We start from the raw sequence: 25,452 nt of genomic DNA, 5'->3' as shown, positions 1-25,452 counted from the left end.
GCTATCACGTATGATGCCAGCTATCACGTATGATGCCAGCAATCACGTATGATGCCAGCAATCACGTATGATGCCAGCAATCACGTATGATGCCAGCTATAACGTATGATGCCAGCAATCACGTCTGATGCCAGCAATCACGTCTGATGCCAGCAATCACGTATGATGCCAGCAATCACGTATGATGCCAGCAATCACGTCTGATGCCAGCAATCACGTCTGATGCCAGCAATCACGTATGATGCCAGCTATAACGTATGATGCCAGCAATCACGTCTGATGCCAGCTATCACGTCTGATGCCACCAATCACGTATGATGCCAGCAATCACGTATGATGCCAGCAATCACGTATGATGCCAGCAATCACGTCTGATGCCAGCAATCACGTATGATGCCAGCAATCACGTATGATGCCAGCAATCACGTCTGATGCCAGCAATCACGTCTGATGCCAGCAATCACGTATGATGCCAGCTATAACGTATGATGCCAGCAATCACGTCTGATGCCAGCAATCACGTATGATGCCAACAATCACGTATGATGCCAGCTATAACGTATGATGCCAGCAATCACGTATGATGCCAGCAATCACGTATGATGCCAGCAATCACGTCTGATGCCAGCAATCACGTATGATGCCAGCAATCACGTATGATGCCAGCTATAACGTATGATGCCAGCAATCACGTATGATGCCAGCAATCACGTCTGATGCCAGCTATCAGGTATAACGCCAGCTATCTCGTACGATGCCAGCTATCATGTATGATGCCAGCTATCACGTACAATGCCAGCTATCACATACAATGCCAGCTATCAGGTATAACGCCAGCTATCATGTATGATGCCAGCAATCACGTATGATGCCAGCAATCACGTCTGATGCCAGCAATCACGTATGATGCCAGCAATAACGTATGATGCCAGCAATCACGTCTGATGCCAGCAATCACGTCTGATGCCAGCAATCACGTCTGATGCCAGCAATCACGTCTGATGCCAGCAATCACGTATGATGCCAGCTATAACGTATGATGCCAGCAATCACGTATGATGCCAGCTATAACGTCTGATGCCAGCAATCACGTCTGATGCCAGCAATCACGTCTGATGCCAGCAATCACGTCTGATGCCAGCAATCACGTATGATGCCAGCTATAACGTATGATGCCAGCAATCACGTATGATGCCAGCTATAACGTATGATGCCAGCAATCACGTCTGATGCCAGCTATCACATATGATGCCAGCAATCACGTATGATGCCAGCAATCACGTATGATGCCAGCAATCTCGTATGATGCCAGCTATCACATATGATGCCAGCAATCACGTATGATGCCAGCAATCACGTCTGATGCCAGCTATCAGGTATAACGCCAGCTATCAGGTATAACGCCAGCTATCACGTACAATGCCAGCTATCACATACAATGCCAGCTATCAGGTATAACGCCAGCTATCATGTATGATGCCAGCAATCACGTATGATGCCAGCAATCACGTATGATGCCAGCAATCACGTATGATGCCAGCTATCACATACAATGCCAGCTATCAGGTATAACGCCAGCTATCACGTATGATGCCAGCTATCTCGTATGATGCCAGCTATCACATACAATGCCAGCTATCAGGTATAACGCCAGCTATCATGTATGATGCCAGCAATCACGTATGATGCCAGCAATCACGTATGATGCCAGCTATCACGTATGATGCCAGCTATCACGTCTGATGCCAGCTATCACGTATGATGCCAGCAATCACGTCTGATGCCAGCAATCACGTCTGATGCCAGCAATCACGTCTGATGCCAGCAATCACGTCTGATGCCAGCAATCACGTCTGATGCCAGCTATAACGTATGATGCCAGCAATCACGTATGATGCCAGCAATCACGTCTGATGCCAGCAATCACGTCTGATGCCAGCAATCACGTCTGATGCCAGCTATAACGTATGATGCCAGCAATCACGTATGATGCCAGCAATCACGTATGATGCCAGCAATCACGTATGATGCCAGCTATAACGTATGATGCCAGCAATCATGTATGATGTCAGCTATCATGTATGATGCCAGCTATCACGCATGATGCCAGCAATCACGTATGATGCCAGCAATCACGTATGATGCCAGCAATCACGTATGATGCCAGCAATCACGTATGATGCCAGCTATCACGTATGATGCCAGCTATTACGTATGATGCCAGCAATCACGTATGATGCCAGCTATTACGTATGATGCCAGCAATCATGTATGATGCCAGCTATCAGGTATAACGCCAGCTATCTCGTACGATGCCAGCTATCATGTATGATGCCAGCTATCACGTACAATGCCAGCTATCACATACAATGCCAGCTATCAGGTATAACGCCAGCTATCATGTATGATGCCAGCAATCACGTATGATGCCAGCAATCACGTATGATGCCAGCAATCACGTCTGATGCCAGCAATCACGTATGATGCCAGCAATCACGTATGATGCCAGCAATCACGTATGATGCCAGCTATAACGTATGATGCCAGCAATCACGTCTGATGCCAGAAATCACGTCTGATGCCAGCAATCACGTCTGATGCCAGCAATCACGTCTGATGCCAGCAATCACGTATGATGCCAGCTATAACGTATGATGCCAGCAATCATGTATGATGTCAGCTATCATGTATGATGCCAGCTATCACGCATGATGCCAGCAATCACGTATGATGCCAGCAATCACGTATGATGCCAGCAATCACGTATGATGCCAGCTATCACGTATGATGCCAGCTATTACGTATGATGCCAGCAATCACGTATGATGCCAGCTATTACGTATAATGCCAGCAATCATGTATAACGCCAGCTATCTCGTACGATGCCAGCTATCATGTATGATGCCAGCTATCACGTACAATGCCAGCTATCACATACAATGCCAGCTATCAGGTATAACGCCAGCTATCATGTATGATGCCAGCAATCACGTATGATGCCAGCAATCACGTATGATGCCAGCAATCACGTCTGATGCCAGCAATCACGTATGATGCCAGCAACCACGTATGATGCCAGCAATCACGTATGATGCCAGCTATAACGTATGATGCCAGCTATAACGTATGATGCCAGCAATCACGTCTGATGCCAGAAATCACGTCTGATGCCAGCAATCACGTCTGATGCCAGCAATCACGTATGATGCCAGCTATAACGTATGATGCCAGCAATCACGTATGATGCCAGCAATCACGTCTGATGCCAGCAATCACGTCTGATGCCAGCAATCACGTCTGATGCCAGCAATCACGTATGATGCCAGCTATAACGTATGATGCCAGCAATCACATCTGATGCCAGCTATCACATATGATGCCAGCAATCACGTATGATGCCAGCAATCACGTATGATGCCAGCAATCTCGTATGATGCCAGCTATCACATATGATGCCAGCAATCACGTATGATGCCAGCAATCACGTCTGATGCCAGCTATCAGGTATAACGCCAGCTATCACGTACAATGCCAGCTATCACATACAATGCCAGCTATCAGGTATAACGCCAGCTATCATGTATGATGCCAGCAATCACGTATGATGCCAGCAATCACGTATGATGCCAGCAATCACGTATGATGCCAGCTATCACATACAATGCCAGCTATCAGGTATAACGCCAGCTATCACGTATGATGCCAGCTATCTCGTATGATGCCAGCTATCACATACAATGCCAGCTATCAGGTATAACGCCAGCTATCATGTATGATGCCAGCAATCACGTATGATGCCAGCAATCACGTATGATGCCAGCTATCACGTATGATGCCAGCAATCACGTCTGATGCCAGCTATCACGTATGATGCCAGCAATCACGTCTGATGCCAGCAATCACGTCTGATGCCAGCAATCACGTATGATGCCAGCTATAACGTATGATGCCAGCAATCACGTATGATGCCAGCAATCACGTCTGATGCCAGCAATCACGTCTGATGCCAGCAATCACGTATGATGCCAGCAATCATGTATGATGCCAGCTATAACGTATGATGCCAGCAATCACGTATGATGCCAGCAATCACGTATGATGCCAGCAATCATGTATGATGTCAGCTATCATGTATGATGCCAGCTATCACGCATGATGCCAGCAATCACGTATGATGCCAGCAATCACGTATGATGCCAGCAATCACGTATGATGCCAGCAATCACGTATGATGCCAGCAATCACGTATGATGCCAGCTATCACGTATGATGCCAGCTATCACGTATGATGCCAGCTATTACGTATGATGCCAGCTATTACGTATGATGCCAGCAATCACGTATGATGCCATCAATCACGTATGATGCCAGCAATCACGTATGATGCCAGCAATCACGTATGATGCCAGCCATCACTTATGATGTCAGCAATCACGTATTACTATACTGGGGGCACCTATCCCTGGCTACCTATACTGGGGGCATCCTCACAAGTTTGCCTCTGGCAGTGAAAAGTCTAGTAGCAGCCCTGGGTTTGTTGCTGATATGTGGGGGTAGGAGTGTCCTGCTTGCCATGCAATGAGCAGCTGTTGTATCTGGTGTTTGTTGCCCCATTCACCACCCAGCGAGACGGGAATAAAAGCGTTGCTGCGATCGCCCATTCATAATCCTGAGTGTGACCTCATCGGTCACACGGGGGGGGGGCAGGCCTAATAACCGCGGCTTGTGTACAGAAAGAGCCGTCAGAGGTAATGGAGCACAAGAATACAGAGAGGACCGGCACTGGCTGGGCCACCCATGGGCAGGGACGGGGGTTACTCCAGATCTCCTGTATGCTTTGTATGAAAGATGATTTCTAGGAAGAATTTTATCATTGTGAAACAGACGACTACAGCAGACAATCCTGAAACATCGAAATAACTTCTCCGGTCCATCAAAGCTTCACAGATGAGTCAGAAGATGCCGAAAATCCCACATTACCCTGGCAGGAGAATCGCCCTGGTCATGTGACAGGAAGCCGAGAATCCCACATTACCCTGGCAGGAGAACCGCCCTGGTCATGTGACAGGAAGCCGAGAATCCCACATTACCCTGGCAGGAGAATCGCCCTGGTCATGTGACAGGAAGCCGAGAATCCCACATTACCCTGGCAGGAGAACCGCCCTGGTCATGTGACAGGAAGCCGAGAATCCCACATTACCCTGGCAGGAGAATCGCCCTGGTCATGTGACAGGAAGCCGAGTATCCCACATTATCCTGGCAGGAGAATCACCCTGATCATGTGACAGGAAGCCGAGAATCCCACATTACCCTGGCAGGAGAATCGCCCTGATCATGTGACAGGAAGCCGAGAATCCCACATTACCCTGGCAGGAGAACCGCCCTGGTCATGTGACAGGAAGCCGAGAATCCCACATTACCCTGGCAGGAGAATCACCCTGAGCATGTCACAGGAAGCAGAGAATCCCACATTACCCTGGCAGGAGAATCACAATGCTCATGTGACAGGAAACAGAGAATCCCACATTACCCTGGCAGGAGAACCGCCCTGCTCATGTGATAGGAAGCCAAGAAACCAACATTACCCTGGCAGGAGAATCACCCTGCTCATGTGACAGGAAGCCGAGAATCCCACATTACCCTGGCAGGAGAATCACCCTGCTCATGTGATAGGAAGCCAAGAAACCAACATTACCCTGGCAGGAGAATCACCCTGATCATGTCACAGGAAGCAGAGAATCCCACATTACCCTGGCAGGAGAATCACCCTGCTCATGTGACAGGAAGCCGAGAATCCAACATTACCCTGGCAGGAGAATCACCCTGCTCATGTGACAGGAAACAGAGAATCCCACATTACCCTGGCAGGAGAATCACCCTGCTCATGTGACAGGAAGCCGAGAATCCAACATTACCCTGGCAGGAGAATCACCCTGCTCATGTGACAGGAAACAGAGAATCCCACATTACCCTGGCAGGAGAACCGCCCTGCTCATGTGATAGGAAGCCGAGAATCCAACATTACCCTGGCAGGAGAACCGCCCTGCTCATGTGATAGGAAGCCGAGAATCCCACATTACCCTGGCAGGAGAATCGCCCTGCTCATGTGACAGGAAGCCGAGAATCCCACATTACCCTGGCAGGAGAATCACCCTGCTCATGTGATAGGAAGCCGAGAAACCAACATTACCCTGGCAGGAGAATCACCCTGATCATGTCACAGGAAGCAGAGAATCCCACATTACCCTGGCAGGAGAATCACCCTGCTCATGTGACAGGAAGCCGAGAATCCAACATTACCCTGGCAGGAGAATTGCCCTGCTCATGTGACAGGAAGCCGAGAATCCCACATTACCCTGGCAGGAGAATCGCCCTACTCATGTGACAGGAAGCCGAGAATCCCACATTACCCTGGCAGGACAATCACCCTGCTCATGTGACAGGAAACCGAGAATCCCACATTACCCTGGCAGGAGAATCACCCTGCTCATGTGACAGGAAACCGAGATTCCAACATTACCCTGGCAGGAGAATCGCCCTACTCATGTGACAGGAAGCCGAGAATCCCACATTACCCTGGCAGGAGAATCACCCTGCTCATGTGACAGGAAGCCGAGAATCCCACATTACCCTGGCAGGAGAATCGCCCTACTCATGTGACAGGAAGCCGAGAATCCCACATTACCCTGGCAGGAGAATCACCCTGCTCATGTGACAGGAAGCTGAGAGAATCCCACATTACCCTGGCAGGAGAATCTCTCTGGTCATGTGACAGGAAACTCTCCACTGACTTATGTTGTCTATACTGGATGAACCTCAATAAATGCATTTGTTTTATGTAGTATTGATGTACAGAGCAGCGCTGGAGGTATCGTTCACAAAGCAGTCCATTTATGGTGCAGTTTATATGGAGGATTGTGTATTGATTACATGCAGCACTTCCTGTCAGTCAGAGAAGCAGAATGCGATGGTATTGGGGTATATTTTGTTTTTATTGAGTGGTACAGATGAGTTGAATACAACCAATGAAAGCAATGCGGGGAACATAAATGTTCAGATTACTTATTTTTAGAAAATATAAAGAGAATAAAAATACATACATTTGTATAACAAAACTCTACATCTGACAAACAAAAAAGAAACTATTGTCATCTCTACATATTCTAGGTATATAAGAGCTCTGAATGGTGACGAGAACAAGCGGTTATATTAACCAATTTGTATTGTATACACGGTTCTTGCGACTCATCTGCAGCAGGCATTGCCTTTATTTATTTATAGTATTTATAAAGCAACAACATATTACACAGCACTGAACCTAAAAGATTGTCTTGGCCTTAATAAGGCATTCTCCTGAGCCTAGATTATATCCTTATCCCGCAGATCCCATTGTTGGTAAAATGTAGCTGATTTGCTGTGTTTGTTCTTATGCTGGGTACACACGTTACGTTTTTTTCGGCACTATTTCACATTCGATTTCGCACTCGATAGTAGTGGGGTATAAATGAAGAAATAACTGAGAATCCCCCATGAGGAAATGGATTACCCCATGAGGAAATTGATTAGCCCAAAACTTGTCAGATTTTATGTACCTACTACAAGTAACGGCAATATAGGAAAAAAGTGATTTATAGTGCATCTTATTGTATTTTAAATGTATTTATTTTTTGTGTGATAGTGGTCTTTTAAATCCATGTGTGCACACACGTGTGTGGTAAAGTGCGTCTGTATGCATCCGTGCACATGTGGTTGTGTATTCCCACGTGTGTGTGAGATTCTAATTTTACAGGGTATTTCAAATCATTGATGGTTTCGTTTTTAATGACTTTAATGGTTACTCCACCAAAAACAAGAAGAACCTGAAATAGTCAAGTCCAAAGATTCAACAAATTGTTATGTGATGAATGACGAGCAGGATTGCGTCACCAGAGTGGGCGGGGCCCAGACCTGCATACTGACCTCTAGGAGTTCCTCCGCACTGAAGTCCGGGAGGGAGGTGTCCATCATCTGCAGACACAGCCAGAGAGATTTCACCTGGTCCTGCACCTCCATCCTCCACACCCTCCACAGCTCCCTCTGCCTGCAGGACAGAGAAGTGACCACATCACAACACAGCACACAAGAGAGTTTTTACAAAACAAAGGCGGTTTCTCTGCATTTCCAACAACTGACATTTCATCTGATTCACACATTACACATGAAAAAAGGTTACGTTAGGGGTGTGGCCTACAAATCACGCAGCCTCATAGAAAAAATTTGATTGGGGCTCCGATTAAAAAATGATATGGTATATTTGTGCCCCAGATAGCCCCACTGTATAGAGAGGTAGAGATACCCCCAGTATAGGTAGCCACAGTATAAGTAGCTAGAGGTACCCTGTATGGGTAGCCAGAGGGGTCTCCAGGTATAGGTCCCCCCGCAGTATCGGTCGCCAGATTAGCCCCACAGGCCCAAATTTATCAAAGCATTACTGACAGTTTTTTCTTCTAAAACTGTTCTAACCAGCAGAGGAACTGTTCTGAATGATAATAAGAAACTTCTCAAATCCTACGTAATAGCGGCAGTTTAGCGTGGATTTCTAGAGCTGCACTACAGTTAAAAAAAGTGCAAATCCATCCCTAAACTGCTGCAGATTAAGAAGTGCTTGATAGCAGTTCTACAGATAGTGCAGCAGTGCAGGCTAGGCATGATTTCTGAAGTGCTCCTCTTCCCTGCTGCCAGGTATCCTGCGAAGCTGTTTTGGGCTTAACCCTTCCAGTGCTGGGCATTGATGCAATACAGCAGGTGTGTTAGTTACAGCAGCAACAGCAATTCCTCCCACACTGCACTGTCTGAGAGACCTTCCTAGCTCCTCCTATTATACAACAGTTTTAGAAGGAATCTGAACTGTCTAGTCATTTCTTAGGCTATCTGAGACAGTTCTGCACGTTTTTCTAAAAACCTACTAATATTTTGTCTTAGACACTCTTGATAAATGTCCCCCACAGTATCTGTAGCCCCCTGTATGGTTAGATAGATTAGCCCAGTTAGCCGGTTAGGCATCAGGGGAGGGCTCTGTGTGAGAGTAGGCTTAGATTTAGCCATAGTAAAATATTGGTATTAAATACAGATATTTTAGTATCGGAATTATTGGGTCCCCAGATTTCTATGTGCCTTTCTTTGATGTATGTGAATAGAGTAGATAACAGGAGGAGCCTGGAGAGATATTTCACTCTGTTCGCTACTCTGCGATTCAGGGGGCCACCGCAGGTTTCCATGAGGCCCACAGCGGGCCCCTTTATCACTGGCCGAGATTAGCGCCCCCCTTAGGCCGGTTTCACACTGCCAGCCTGCATTGTTGTTGAGATGCAATTAGATGATCGCATCCGGAACACTAAAACAGCCTTCGAGGATTTCTGCGTTAATACGCGGTGATCCCCGTTCTGGCACAAGGCCAAACAGGAAGTGACGCGCTCTAGTGTCACTTTCTGTGGCCGAAAAGTAAGCGTATGGACAAAAAACACTTCCGTGCATGCGCGCTGTCACGGACGATTGCGGGGACGCAGGCGCGTCCTGGAACCGCCCGTGAAGAAAAGCGATCGCACTCGATTCTCTGCGTCGATTGCGCTTCAAATCGATAGAATCTGGATTGAGTGTGTAGGAGGTCTGCAGTCCTTTCTTAGCAGAGGAATAGCATCACCTTAACTGCAGGATGGCTCTTTTGATATGCTAATGAGCCTGGGCCCAGAGAGTCCCTGGCTTCAAGCTGTGCTGATGGCCCATCCATCAGGTATAAGGTGACAAGCAGCTGGCAGGAAGACTGGCCCTGTGACTGCTGATCAAGCCAGAGGTGTAAACTCAAAGTTGTCTAAGCAGATTTCACATTCAGATGTTAATTGAAGGAGCCAACAGGGCCTTTTCATAGACAAGAAGCAGACACAGCTGGACTCCAGTCAGGCTGACTCCGGCCTTAGCAGGAAGAAATGAATGTACAATATAATCTTTTGCCCATTTACAGAATACAATAAATAGGGTGGTTATGAGAGCGGTATCATTGGATCCGTAGGGTCATGCTGGATCTCTTGATACCAGTCGAGAGGGGCCCGGGGCCCCTACCACCCAGGTATGAATCTACTCAGGACCCTGATCTGATGCACTAGCCATGTCAGGTATCATATTAATCTGTATTTTCCTCCAAGTATGAAGCTGTTACCCCCCTAAATGTAACGTGTATGGTTCAGGAGTTACAGCAATTCATAAGTTTAGCTCTAAAATCTCTCAGAGGGAATGAACTGTCATTTGCTGGTAGCTCAGAGGGGGCTGGCATTGCCACACCCCCAAACCAGCTTCATCAAAAGCACAGAGCCAGCAGGCGGGCTGTGTCCTCCACACTGAAACATCTTGCACTCATCAGATGCCAGCTTGAGGATATGCTGGCATCCACCTGGTCTGAACTCTGAACTCTGGACTTTGAAACCAAGGACTTTATGATTCTTCCCACAATAAGGACATCTTTCCAGGAACTAAGTATTTTTTTCTCCCTTCTTTTATTTTTCATACTGGCTATTACTGTTTTCATAATTGTTGATTTTCATAATTGTCTGTATATATTAATTATTTATATTGCGTGAATAAACGACTTTCTCCAAGTCATTCACTTTCCGATACCCTGCTTATCAGCACACACAAAAATGATCCCGGGTCTCTGAAGATACGCTACTGTTTGTTTGTTGTTGGCTAGACAGAATATCGTGTGTTTAACCGTTTTATTCGCAGGATTAGTCAGTCAGTTAGTGGGCCCCACGGTCCCATAGTAACCGCGGTGGTGGCAGTTTACTCTGAACCAGTAGGTGACGTTGTAATCACCCGTGTCTCACAGGCTCCCTTCTGAGTTGTCTGCGGCTAATTCTTAACGGTTCCTGCGCATTGACTGCGACCAGAGTTCGCACGATCTGTGCGCTGGCACCGTTTAGAAGGCTAAGTGCGGTCAGCCACTGAGGGTCCTTGTGACAGTGTTAGGCAGCGGTTGGGACCTGTGTTGTGCTGAAAGTATCTGCGATAGCGCTAGCGCTATCGAGAAACGAACTAATTCGTTGGTGTAGCTGGAAGGCAATATATTTTTTATATATACAGAGAGACTGTGTAGCCAGTACCCCTTCCCCAAAGTTTTATTTTATTTGGCATGGAAATGTCCGGGAACTACCAGAACATGTGCCTAGCAGACCTGGAAAATCTTTGCGAAGAGAGGGGCATTGGCATCCTCCGCAAGACAAAACGGGACCTGATAGCAGACTTGTCCAGATGGGATGCCCAGCAACTGCGGGAGCCGGGAGTGTCCGCTGAGGTGGATACCAGCCCATCTGACAATCAAGGGGAACCAGAGGCTGAAGATCTTAGGCGTACAGAGGTTGAGCATCCTGCGGGCCCTGTTGCAACAGTTACGCCAGAGAATGTCAGTGTGGACCCCAACCCCAGAGTTTCTGAAAGTACTCGCCTGGAACCGGCCAGTACTGGACTGTCCATGGGTGCTGACCCGGTAATGCAGCAGGCATTACAAAAGCTGATGGAGACTGACCTGGAAAAGTACATGCAGTACATGGAAGCACGAGAGGAACGGGAGCGCCAATCTGCAGAACGCAAAGCTGCTGCTGCTGCTGCTGCTGCTGAACGCCACGCGGAGAGGGATGCCGCAGAGGCGCGGGAGAGACGACAGCATGAGCTCAACATGGCAAAGGTGCAACAGGCCAGCCGGAGTTCACCGCCCAGCCTCCCTGCTGAAGGAGCTGCAGCACCCGTAAGTGCAAAATTTAAGTTTGCTAATATTGAAAAAGACACAGACATTGACTTGTTTTTGCGGTCTTTTGAAAAAGCATGCCGTCAGTATCGTCTGTCCCAAGACCAGTGGGCCAGACATCTGACACCTTTGCTGCGCTACAAAGCGCTTGATGCCTTCGCAGAATTGCCTGCGGAGAAGGATAATGATTATGCTGCTATAAAAGACGCTATCATTACTAAGTACCAGCTGACGCCAGAAGCCTATCGCAAAAAGTTCAGGGCCTGGCAGAAAAAGTCTTCTGATTCGTACCGAGATGTGGCCAGCAGCTTGCTCACCACACTCCGCCAGTGGACGCTAGGCCTCACCAAAGGGTCTTATGGCGTCCTGGAGGACTTGATAGTCCTCGAACAATTTCTGAACATTTGCCCTGCTGATGTACGACAGTTTGTGTTAGAACGCAGGCCGGCTTCAGCCACTGTCGCTGCAGACCTTGCTGAGACTTTTGCAACTACCCGGGTGGCTGATACCCGCAGAACTGTCCCATCCAGCTGTAGAGGAGGTCAGCCCAATACCTCGGCAGACCCTCCTGCCCCTGTGAGCCGTCCGCCACAGAGGCCACCCAGCGCAGCTGCTGCACCCAGGCCTGCAGCGCCTGGAGAGGTCACCTGTCACTACTGCCGCCAGCCCGGACACATGAAATTCGACTGTCCGGAGCGGAGACAGACACCACCAGCACCTGGATCATCTGCATCACCTGCACCTCACCCACAGCAGAGGCAACCCGCCAGCGAACCACAGCCTGGATCATCAGATTTTGTCCTGTTTGCACGCGGACAGGAAATCCGCGACCGAACCGACCAGCAGCAACTTGTTAGAGTGAACGGCAAAGTTGTCACCGGATTCCGAGACACCGGAGCTGACATCACGTTAGTTCACTCACACCTTGTGCCAAAGGAGAGCATCAGCTCCAGCCGATCCCTTGCCCTTACTGGAGTAGAAGGCACCCTTTTTCACATAGCCCACGCCAGAGTGAAGCTGGATTGGGGAGTGGGAGGGGTCCAAGAAAGGGTTGTTGGGGTTATGAAGGATCTCCCAGTCCCTGTGTTGCTAGGGACTGATTTGGGCAAGCTTGTGTCCTACTATGAACCTGCCACGACCGCCTTGTCGCTCACGGAAGGAGACGGACTCTCCACCCACCACCAGGTACTTTATACACTTGGGGGAGCACCAGGGGGAGGTGGGTTGAATGTGCCCAGTTCAAGGGTACCAGGTTCAATAGTGCCTGCTTCAAAGGCACCTGAGTTTGAGGTACAGACTGTCTGTTGTGATGATGCTGTAACTGTACCTGAGTCTCCTGTACAACCTGTCTGTAATGAAAAAATGTCTATACCTGTCAATGTCATTACTGCATGCAATGATGATCTGAGTAATGTCCGTCTGTGCCATTCTGACAGTGTACCTGTGCTAGCAATACCGCGCAGCTGCACTGCTCAGAACCCGAGCTCAGAACAGGTGGAGGGGGTTCCGGCCTCCTCCCCCTCCTCTGACCGCAGGGATGAGACCTTTCAGCCGCTGGCCTCGTGTGACATGAGCCAGTTGGCTGAAACTGACAGCGCCGTATTCTCGGCCGCACTACAAAGTGACCCAAGCCTGGAGGTGCTCAGGAAGCAAGCCGCTGAGCCCCTCGCAGACGGGGCCGCTTTCAAGGTGTACTGGGGAGGTGGGAGACTGTACAGTGAGTCTGTACAGCCCCCTACAGGTAGATCCCACGCGAATACCAAATGGCTTGTGGTCCCGAGTGCGTTCAGGGGACATGTGCTGAAATCCGCACATGGTAATCCTCTGACCGGGCACTCGGGTGTCCGCAAGACCCTCGCCGGTATTCGGAAACAGTTTTATTGGCCCCGGATGAACAGGGATGTAGCCAACTACTGCAGGGCATGTGCCGTCTGTCAGGAGCTGGGAAGGTCCAGGGATTCCCGCGGGGTTCCCTTAGGTCCACAGCCACTCAGCAGGGGAACCCTGCGTGGGCTGGCTGTTGACCTAACCAACCCACTGCCCGTTGTCCGCAGTCCCGGCAGACACCACGTCCGACTGCAGTGGCGCAAACGCCCTGTCCAGAACGGTCCATGTTGGGTCAACCCTGAGGGTAGCCGACCGCGACCGGTCCAGGGGAACCGAGCCACAGGCTCCAATAGGTTTTCCCGCCGTACCGGCAACTCGAGACCCGTCAGCTAGGTTAGCGGCGCCGCCACACATCTTGCGGATGAGTGGCTAAGCCACGGACAAGGGGGGGGGCTGTCACGGACGATTGCGGGGACGCAGGCGCGTCCTGGAACCGCCCGTGAAGAAAAGCGATCGCACTCGATTCTCTGCGTCGATTGCGCTTCAAATCGATAGAATCTGGATTGAGTGTGTAGGAGGTCTGCAGTCCTTTCTTAGCAGAGGAATAGCATCACCTTAACTGCAGGATGGCTCTTTTGATATGCTAATGAGCCTGGGCCCAGAGAGTCCCTGGCTTCAAGCTGTGCTGATGGCCCATCCATCAGGTATAAGGTGACAAGCAGCTGGCAGGAAGACTGGCCCTGTGACTGCTGATCAAGCCAGAGGTGTAAACTCAAAGTTGTCTAAGCAGATTTCACATTCAGATGTTAATTGAAGGAGCCAACAGGGCCTTTTCATAGACAAGAAGCAGACACAGCTGGACTCCAGTCAGGCTGACTCCGGCCTTAGCAGGAAGAAATGAATGTACAATATAATCTTTTGCCCATTTACAGAATACAATAAATAGGGTGGTTATGAGAGCGGTATCATTGGATCCGTAGGGTCATGCTGGATCTCTTGATACCAGTCGAGAGGGGCCCGGGGCCCCTACCACCCAGGTATGAATCTACTCAGGACCCTGATCTGATGCACTAGCCATGTCAGGTATCATATTAATCTGTATTTTCCTCCAAGTATGAAGCTGTTACCCCCCTAAATGTAACGTGTATGGTTCAGGAGTTACAGCAATTCATAAGTTTAGCTCTAAAATCTCTCAGAGGGAATGAACTGTCATTTGCTGGTAGCTCAGAGGGGGCTGGCATTGCCACACCCCCAAACCAGCTTCATCAAAAGCACAGAGCCAGCAGGCGGGCTGTGTCCTCCACACTGAAACATCTTGCACTCATCAGATGCCAGCTTGAGGATATGCTGGCATCCACCTGGTCTGAACTCTGAACTCTGGACTTTGAAACCAAGGACTTTATGATTCTTCCCACAATAAGGACATCTTTCCAGGAACTAAGTATTTTTTTCTCCCTTCTTTTATTTTTCATACTGGCTATTACTGTTTTCATAATTGTTGATTTTCATAATTGTCTGTATATATTAATTATTTATATTGCGTGAATAAACGACTTTCTCCAAGTCATTCACTTTCCGCTACCCTGCTTATCAGCACACACAGAAATGATCCCGGGTCTCTGAAGATACGCTACTGTTTGTTTGTTGTTGGCTAGACAGAATATCGTGTGTTTAACCGTTTTATTCGCAGGATTAGTCAGTCAGTTAGTGGGCCCCACGGTCCCATAGTAACCGCGGTGGTGGCAGTTTACTCTGAACCAGTAGGTGACGTTGTAATCACCCGTGTCTCACAGGCTCCCTTCTGAGTTGTCTGCGGCTAATTCTTAACGGTTCCTGCGCATTGACTGCGACCAGAGTTCGCACGATCTGTGCGCTGGCACCGTTTAGAAGGCTAAGTGCGGTCAGCCACTGAGGGTCCTTGTGACACGCGCCATAGCAAAAACTTTTTAAAAAGTCTGCTTTGCAATAGACTTACACGACTGCCGATCCGTCGCACGCCAATGCACTGTTTCCCTAGCGTCGGCATGCGGCGAAAAATGTTACTTACGTCACTTCGCGTTGCACCGGCCCAGTATAAAAGGCCCCATAAATGCGGTAAGAACAGAGTAATGCAACGCCCCAGTGTGAAAAGGGCCTCAGGCTACAGGCCCCATACCAGCCGCTAGTATGGTGAGCCATGCCCCCCTGGGTTTGGTGTCAGGAAGTGATTTGGGGTTCAGCGCTGGAAAGGAAGATGTAATATTTGGATTTGTCTTCTCATCGGAGCTCAGCAGGTCAGAGGGAGAAGTTGTGGGGATGTACAGAGGGCCGATGTGCTGAGAATATTCTCCTGTTTACAGGTTTTCACCATGCAATTTTTTTAAAATATCTGTTCAATTAAAAATTGCAATCAGTTTTTCTGTCCGATTGTAACATTTAAAAAATCTTACCAATGTACCACACACCTATGTTCAATTTTTCCCCAATTATGATAAAAATGATTGGAAACTCTGAGAAAATTGCCAGGGTGTGTATAGTAATACATTGACAATCTAACACACACCATACAATCTGTATAAAAATTGAACAAAAATTTCCAGCATTCCGGATCAATACAAATAGAAAAAAACGAGAAATTCGATCGGATTTTTTAGTCGAATGAAAAAAAAAGCTTTCTATTTTTTCAGGACATCCAATCATATTTATTGAATTGCCATAAAATCCGATCACTTTATTGTATCGTGTGTGGCCACCTTTAGAGAGTTGGGGGTACAGCAGAGACCCCCGAGAGATGCCGGAGTATCAGAGGGAAGAGAGACTGATGGGGATTTGTGCAGAGCAGCTGCTGATCCCAGATCTGTAATCCTTGTGTTGATATAAACAATCGCCTTGTAGCTTCTGTCACCGCCAGGCCTCCTAATCTGTCCTAATCTCTCCCTGTCATTGTGTCATCCATGTGGCCTCCGCCAGGTCAGTGTCTGCCCGCAGCCCACGCCAGAGTCTATCCTAAAAAGAGACACAAACCACGCCCCATGCCACACCCCTAATCACATCTCTGACACACCCCTAGTCATGTGAACCATAAAGATTTCATAAGAAAAAATGTGTAGTATTATAATTCAAACCACACGTTCTATCCTGGTTTATTTTCCTTCATATTAACATTTGAAAGTAAGTAATACAGTAGCAATAAAAAGTAAGTGAAGCCTTTGGAATTATACGGATTTCTGAACAAATTGGTCATAAAATGTGATTTGATTTTCATCTAAGTCACAGCAATAGACAATCACAGTCTGCTTAGACTATACCACACAAATAATTAAAGGGAACCAGAGGGCCCAGAAAAAAGATTCTATACGTACCTGGGGCTTCCTCCATCCCCATACGCACGGATCACTCCCACGCCGCCATCCTCCGCTTCCTGGATCGGCCGGTACCGGGTCCCGTCACTTCCGGCGGACGCGGCCTCCATACCCTTACGCGTGCGGCTGCGCAGTATGCAGCCGCACGCATAAGGGTATGCCGGGAGCCCCTGTGATGCGGACAATTGGCCGCGTGCTGCCGCCGACTGGCCGAAACTACGGGACCCGGACCGGCTGATACAGGAAGCGGAGGATGGCGGTGTGGGAGCGATCCGTGCGTATGGGGCTGGAGGAAGCCCCAGGTATGTATAGAATCTTTTTTTTGGGCCGTCTGGTTCCCTTTAAATGATTCCATGTTTTCATTGAACACACCATGTAAACATTCACAGGCAGGTGGAAAAGGTATGTGAACCCTTTTATTTAATAACTGATTGAACCTTCTTTGGCAGAAATAAATACTGTTTCAGTTCAGCAATATTCTTGGGATGTCTGGTGTAAATCGCATTTCTGAGGTCATGCCTCAGCATCTCAATTGGGTTGAGGTCAGGACTCTGACTGGGCCACTGCAGAAGGAGTATTTTCTTCTGTTTAAGCCATTCTGTTGTTCATTTACTTCTATTCTTTGGGTCGTTGTCCTGTTGCAACACCCATCTTCTGCTGAGCTTCAGGTGGACAGGTGCCCTTAAGTTCAACTGCAAAACGTACTGATAAACTTGAGACATCATTTTCCTTCGATGATAGCAATCCGTCCAGGCCCTGATGCAGCAAAGCAGCCCCAAACCATGATGCCACCACCACCATACTTCACAGTTGGGATGAGGGTTTGATGTTGGCGTGCTGTGCCTCTCTTTCTCCACACATAGTGTTGTGTGTTTCTTCCAAACAACTCCACTTTTGTTTCATCTCTTCACAGAATATTTTGCCAGTACTGGTGCGGAACATCCAGGTGCAAACTTTAAACGTGCAGCAATGTGTTTTTTGGACAGCAGTGGCTTCCTCTGTAGAACTCCATTCTTGTTTAGTGTTTTACGTATCGTAGATTCGCTAACAGGGATGTCAGCATATGCCAGAGACTTTTGTAAGTATTTAGCTGACACTCTAGGATTCTTCTTCACCTCATTGAGCATTCTGTGCTGTGCTCTTGCAGTCATCTTTACAGGACGGCCACTCCTAGGGAGAGTAGCGGCAGTGCTGAACGTTCTCCATTTACAGACAATCACCTACAAGCAATTCACTTTTTCTCCTGGGTTTTCTCCTAGGTGACATCTCATAAAATGCCTTTTAAGCCAACAGCAAGCAAGAAAATACTCAAAATAAATTTGACAGTACTTTTTCACCCACTTTTGGATACTTTTTCAATTCTAAAATGCTGAAAATGTAGTTAAAGGGAACCAGAGACGAAGCACCCTTGTGTATTTTACCATGTATATCAGTAAGAACATTAGAGAAAACACTTACCATGCTCTCTGTTTCCTCCTCACTGCTAAAAGTGTCTGTTAACAGCAGTCACAAGAATCCCAGACTGAGCAATTAAATCTGGCTTTGCTGGGAATGATTATTGCTGAGTCATTATAGCAAAGCCACAAGGGGGCAGGCTTGGGCTTGAAATAACACCACAGAATACAGACTTAGCTATAATCTTTCTGTAGCAAAGCTAGACGGAGCAGCCTGACTTCTCAGTCGGGGATTCTTATCAGACGTGATAACAGTCAGATTACACAGAGAACAATGAAACAAAGGGCAGATTAGGTGTTTACTGTCATGTTCCCACTGATTTATAAGGTAAAATACAAGAGGGTGCTTCATCTCTGGTTCTCTTTAAGAGAGAAGATGAAAATTATCTTCTAGGAGATAACTCAGGTGAAAAAGTGAATTGCATATGGGCCAGTCTGTCTAACCGTGGACTGATAAACAGCAAGGCTTTTGGAGATACTTTTATAACCATTTCCACCTTTATGCAAGTCAATAATTCTTAATCTTAAGTCTTCTGAGAGCTCTTTTGTGCGAAGCATCATTCACATCAGGCAATGCTTCCTGGGAAAAGCAAACCCAAAACTAGAGTGTGTTTTTTATAGGGCAGGGCAGCTGTAACCAACACCTCCAATCTCATCTCATTGATTGGACTCCAGCTGGCTGACACCTCACTCCAATTATCTCTTGGAGATGTCAGTTCGGGGGTTTACATACGTTTTCCACCTGCACTGTGACTGTTTACTTGGTGTGTTCAATAAAAACATAGAAACATTTAATTATTCGTGTGGTATTAGTGTAAGCAGACTGTGATTGTCTATTGTTGTGACTTAGATGAAGATCAGATCACATTTGATGACCAATGTGTGCAGAAATCCATAGAATTCCAAAGGGCTCACAAACTTTTAATTGCTGCTGTATTTCAATTTAAAAAATGAGAATAAAGTTTAGAGTCAATTAAACACGTTTCCAGTAGAAAAATACCTATATTTACACAGATTTGTACATCAGTCCTGAAAGAGGGACACATGAGGAAGAAAGAGGGACAGTCCATCCGAAATGGGGAGAGTTGGGAGTAGGGCATAACTACAGGGGAGCAGGGGGCCCAGAGCTGCAATGGGGCCAACTCTACTAATTCACTCCCTACGATAAAGGTGTCTATCCTTCAGATCAGTCGTTTTATGGCTACACTTGTTATTCGTGTGAAAATTATGATGTCCACGCTTGTTTTATGACCCTTACAAGATGTGCCCCAGGCTATGGGGGAGGGGGGACCCCTGGTTGGGAGCTATGACCATGTGCTCGGCAAACTGCACTGCAGCTCGTTTCCTCTCCTCTCTAGATCCAGCTGGTGGGCGGGACAATCAGATGTGATCATGTGACACCTGAAGTAGGAAGAGCAATAGATGCTGGACTATATTCCCCTGCACTATACTAGAAATCACGTCCTTTATGTGATGGGGCGGGGATGTAATTCACAGGAAGTGGGCGGTGAGCAGTGTTCAGACCACTAACAGGAAACTACATATGATCGGCGGACTAATGCCGGGTACACACGATGCGTTTATTTGGTCGATTTTCCGTCCGTTCGATTTCCGATTCCATTTTCCGACCGATTTCTGATTCGATTCTATTATCTTTTCTTATCTATTTTCATTTACTACTATGAGAAATCAATCAGAAAAACGATCAAAAATAAGATTGGACATGTCGGAAATAATCTATCGAACCATCTATCTGATGAAACAGCGTATGGTGTATTCCCAGCATTAAGCCTGAATGGATAGGTGCACGGACGCAGCAAGCAGCAGCATGTGTTTATGAATGTGATAAGCTCACTTCCAAACGTAATATTTATAAGTTAACGTGTCCATTAATGATGCAATCTTGATTGTACAATCTTACCACTTATTTGTAATATGAGAGAATACCAGGAGTAACCATTAAAGGTATATTTTCTCAGTTTACCCGTCTACTACATAGACTTAGTAACATTGTACGAGAAAGATTGAATCATTAGTGGCCACCTTTACATGAATCATCATGATTGCTTTCCGAATTTGGTGCACTGAACTTTAAATTTATACCACCTCTAAAGCACACCTGTAGTGAGAGGTATAAGGAGGCTGCCATATTTATTTCCTGTTAAGCAATACCAGTTGCCTGGCAGCCCTGCTGATCCTCTGCCACTAATACTATTAGTCATAGCCCCTGAACAAGCATGCAGCAGATCAGGTGTTTCTGACATTATCAGATCTGACAGGATTAGCTGCATGCTTGTTTCTGGTGTGATTCAGACACTACTGCAGCCAAATAGACAAGCATGGCTGTCAGGTAACTGGTATTGTTTAACAGGAAATAAATATGGCCGCCTCCATATACTTCTTGCTTCAGGTAACATTTAAGAGCCAACTGACTTTTTTGTGTGCTTTTTATCTACATGCAGTTTAGTGCTTTTGCGGTCGTGTGAGAGTCTTGACAAGAATGCCTTTTTCTGAGTACCAGTGGCTGTGAAAAAACCTGCTGCAAGTTCTCCTGTGCGGACCCCACTGTTCCCTGTGCTATCTGCATACTGCTGCATGCTGGGCAGGATATTACACCCCTCACAGCAATGGGAACTTCCTGTCACTTCTCACTAGATTGTACCTTCCATGATGTCATCATCCAGCCCCATCAGTGGGACGTCAGTCACGTCACAATGAAAATGACAGCAAGTCTGTTCTTCATGTGTGCCATGTACAGTGTAAAAGGGTCCTTACATCTTTATGGTGTTATTGTGACACCTTGTGGTGAAAAAGTATATAACACCCAGTTACCCATTAGGACAGGTCAGCCACAGTCTGCCATGTTTATAAGATATATTTCTCAGAATGAAGTTACTGTTCATCATTCTTATTTGCTGACCCCACATGGAGCCAAAATCTGACGATGAAATTGGATTCCTGTGAAACAAATGTGTACATCTAATAATAATAATAATAATAATATAATATCTACAGACTGCACATCACACACCCGCGCTGGTGCTGGAGCAGCATCTTGCCCGCGGCCCTCCCTGCAGCCGCAGATCATCTTACCTTCTCGGCGGCCTCTTCTTCTGTAACAGTCCTTGGCCCCTTGCATGCCGCTGCACAGACCTCAGATCCGAGCGACCTGCTGCACCGCTGTTACTTACGTCCTGTATATGCGCTGCTGCGGGGGCCGCTCTCCTGTCATGGCGGTGCAGCACGTCGCTCTGATCTGAGGTCTGTGCAGCAGCAGAATGCAAGGTGCCCAAGGACTGTTACTGAAGAAGAGGCCGCCGAGAAGGTAAGATCAGCAGCTGCAGGGAGGGGGGGACTACCTATCTGGCTATCTAAACTGGGCTTGGGGACAACTACACTGGCTACCTATACTAGGTGCAACTATACTGGTTACCTATACTAGGGGCAACTATACTGTCTACTTATACTGGAGCAACTATACTAGCTACCTATACTGTGCCTGGGGGCAACTATACTGGCTAGCTACCTACATTAAGGGTGTTTTCTTTTTGCTTCTCTTCGGTTGCATTGCAGCTGTACCCTGTGCTGTGCGATCATTCCAAATCGGGGGGGGGGGGGGGGGGGAGGGGGAATAGAGAGGACCAGTGTAGTTTCAATTGTAAAGCAACACATATTTCTTATGAAATCTTTATGGTATGTGTGACTAGGGGTTGCGCCGAGGGCATGATTAGAGGTGTGGCATGGGTGTGGCTTAAAGCAAGCCTGAAGTTAAAATAAAATAAAAAACTAGATACTCAGCTGAGGAGAGGAGAAGCTCTGGGTCCTATAGTCCCTTCCCGTTCTCCTCCCGGTCTCCTCGTTCCCCTGCAGGCTCCTCCGTTTGAATCTCCTGCCGCGGGAGACTTCAGCAATCAGCAGTCTTCGGAAGCACTCAGGCTCCTAAAGACCAGCAGCTCTGTACTGCGCATGCAGGAGTGCACGAGGGAGGGCGCTCTGTACTGCACATGCAGGAGTGTGTGAGGGAGGGCGCTCTGTACTGCACATGCAGGAGTGTGCTAGAGAGGGCGCTCTGTACTGCACATGCAGGAGTGTGTGAGGGAGGGCGCTCTGTACTGCACATGCAGGAGTGCACGAGGGAGGGCACTCTGTACTGCGCATGCGGGAGTGTGTGAGGGAGGGCGCTCTGTACTGCACATGCAGGAGTGCACGAGGGAGGGCGCTCTGTACTGCGCATGCGGGAGTGTGTGAGGGAGGGCGCTCTGTACTGCACATGCAGGAGTGTGCGAGAGAGGGCGCTCTGTACTGCGCATGCGGGAGTGTGCGAGAGAGGGCGCTCTGTACTGCACATGCGGGAGTGCACGAGGTAGGGCGCTCTGTACTGCACATGCAGGAGTGCACGAGGGAGGGCGCTCTGTACTGGACATGCAGGAGTGTGTGAGGGAGGGCGCTCTGTACTGCACATGCAGGAGTGCACGAGGGAGGGCGCTCTGTACTGTGCATGCGGGAGTGGGTGAGGGAGGGCGCTCTGTACTGCACATGCAGGAGTGCACGAGGGAGGGCGCTCTGTACTGCGCATGCAGGAGTGCACGAGGGAGGGCGCTCTGTACTGCACATGCGGGAGTGTGTGAGGGAGGGCGCTCTGTACTGCGCATGCAGGAGTGTGCGAGAGAGGGCGCTCTGTACTGCACCTGCAGGAGTGTGTGAGGGAGGGCGCTCTGTACTGCATATGCAGGAATGTGTGAGGGAGGGCGCTCTGTACTGCGCCTGCAGGAGTGTGCTAGAGAGGGCGCTCTGTACTGCACATGCAGGAGTGTGTGAGGGAGGGCGCTCTGTACTACACATGCAGGAGTGTGCGAGAGAGGGCGCTCTGTACTGCGCATGCAGGAGTGTGCGAGAGAGGGCGCTCTGTACTGCGCATGCAGGAGTGTGTGAGAGAGGGCGCTCTGTACTGCACATGCAGGAGTGTGTGAGGGAGGGCGCTCTGTACTGCACATGCAGGAGTGTGCGAGAGAGGGCGCTCTGTACTGCGCATGCAGGAGTGTGCGAGAGAGGGCGCTCTGTACTGCGCATGCAGGAGTGTGTGAGAGAAGGCGCTCTGTACTGCGCCTGCCGGAGTGTGCGAGAGAGGGCGCTCTGTACTGCGCATGCAGGAGTGTGCGAGGGAGGGCGCTCGCACCTGCGCATTACACAGCAGCCTTTCCTGGGAAGACCAAGTGCTTCTGAACACTCCTGAAGCCAGCCTAACGCGGAAGAGATCAGTCCACGACGGATCGGTTGCAGACTGCTAATATGGGAGCCTGTGGGGTAACCAGGAGGGAAACTGGAAGCCTCTAAAGGACCCAGAGCCTTCCCTCTCCTTAGGTGAGTACGTTTTTGTTTTTATACATTTTCACTTCAGACTCCCTTTAAAGTGAAACTCCGACCAAGAATTGAACTTCATCCCAATCAGTAGCTGATACCCCCTTTTACATCTATTCCTTTTCTCCAATGGACCATCAGGGGGCGCTGTATGACTGATATTGTGGTGAAACCCCTCCCACAAGAAACTCTGAGGACCGTGGTACTCCTGGCAGTTTCCTGTCTGGGAACCTTGTTGCATTGTGGTAAATAGCTGTTTACAGCTGTTTCCAACTGCCCAAAAGCCATGCAGCAGCTACATCACCTGCCAGCAGTAAAAATGTCACCATGTGATAAATGTCAGAATGTAAATCAGGAATTTAAAAGATTTTACAATGCGCAAACACTGACTAAATCATTTATACATAATTATTGTAAAAATGAAGCACTTTTTTTATTACATTATTTTCACTGGAGTTCCTCTTTAAGTATCACTCTTTCAAAAAGTTGTGAGGTATGCTGCTGGACTGTGTGAGAAATAACAGAATAATAAAAACAATCATATATAATATTATTACTAATAACAGGTCCCAGCTTATCTTCCCCTCAGGGCCATCTATCCCAGCAGCCTCTGGGGCAGGACTTACCTCTGCTGATCCCCGATGGACACCTCCGGCTTCATCTCTGGAGAAGGAAGATTTGTAGGAAGACTCTGCAGAGGAACAACAGATATCCTCCATCACCACACAGGAAAATCAGTGCTCTATACACCAAGACCAGCAGTAAATCCCGGGCCGGAATCAGTCAGTCACATGCTCCTGGCGGCAGCGATTTTTATCCGATTCCATAATACTGTAACTATCGAATCGGATGGTCGATCGGCCGCCAAGTCAATAGATGTATTTTCACCTTTAAGGTGCCCACTAACGATACAATCTTACCACTTCTATGTAATGTGAAGGACTACCTCAAATATCCATTCAAAGTGTATTCAATCAGTTTACCGTTCCACTGCATGGATTTGGTATGATTGTACAATCAAGATTGTATCATTAGTGAGCACCTTAAAGATGAACTCCAGCCTAAACAAACATACTTTCATTAAGTTACATTAGTTATCTTAATTAAAATAGATAGGTAATATAATCTCTTACTCACACTGTTTTAAAAGAAAAGAACAGGCAAATGTTTGTGATTTCATGAGGGCAGCCATCTTTTTGGTTGAAAGGATGTGACAGGGAGCATGAGACAGTTCCAACTGTCCTGTGTCCTGATCACCCCTCCCAGTTGCTAGACAACGAGAACAACATCAGAAATCCCATCATGCTTTGCACAGCATCAGGGGAAAAATGCCCCGGCAGATTTCTTTGATGGGCGGAGCTTAGCTTCTGTGCAGCTAAAAATGAGGATTGTGTAAGAAAAACCAAAACCTGATGCTGCAAAACTGTTAAAGAAACACCAGGCCTTTTCAGTGCTGCTGAGTAGATTTTTAGTCCGGAAGTCCCCCCAGTACTGCACCAGCTGCAGCTCCCCCTATCTGTCATCACTAGGGATGATCAATGTTATGCAAATACTTCCAAGTTTGTGAAAATGTATGTACATTTTTATGCAAATATATGCAGCTTGGAAATGGGTCAATCAAGTCCCACCCAGGTTTAAATTGATTGGTCCAATTTCAAGGTGCATATATTTGCATAAACATGTACATACATTTGCATAA

The 25,452-nt window shown here is 47.8% G+C and overlaps 1 protein-coding gene across 1 annotated transcript in view; it reads right to left on the bottom strand.

The window, feature by feature from the left end:
* Positions 1–24,441, bottom strand: part of LOC137519260 (microtubule-actin cross-linking factor 1, isoforms 6/7-like) — a 277,534-nt gene extending 253,093 nt beyond the window's left edge. Inside the window, exons 1-2 of the mRNA XM_068238155.1 lie at positions 24,380–24,441; positions 7,960–8,080 (exon numbers count right to left, since the gene is read on the bottom strand). Coding sequence (XP_068094256.1) covers positions 7,960–8,080; positions 24,380–24,414 — 156 coding nt within the window. The 5' untranslated portion in view covers positions 24,415–24,441. The remainder of the gene's footprint in view (positions 1–7,959; positions 8,081–24,379) is intronic.
* Positions 24,442–25,452: the final 1,011 nt, after the last annotated feature.

This window comes from Hyperolius riggenbachi, chromosome 5, assembly GCF_040937935.1.
Source record: "Hyperolius riggenbachi isolate aHypRig1 chromosome 5, aHypRig1.pri, whole genome shotgun sequence".
NCBI lineage: Eukaryota > Metazoa > Chordata > Amphibia > Anura > Hyperoliidae > Hyperolius > Hyperolius riggenbachi.
Note: the sequence above shows the minus strand (reverse complement) of the source record. Positions and strands in the feature narration are given on the sequence as shown.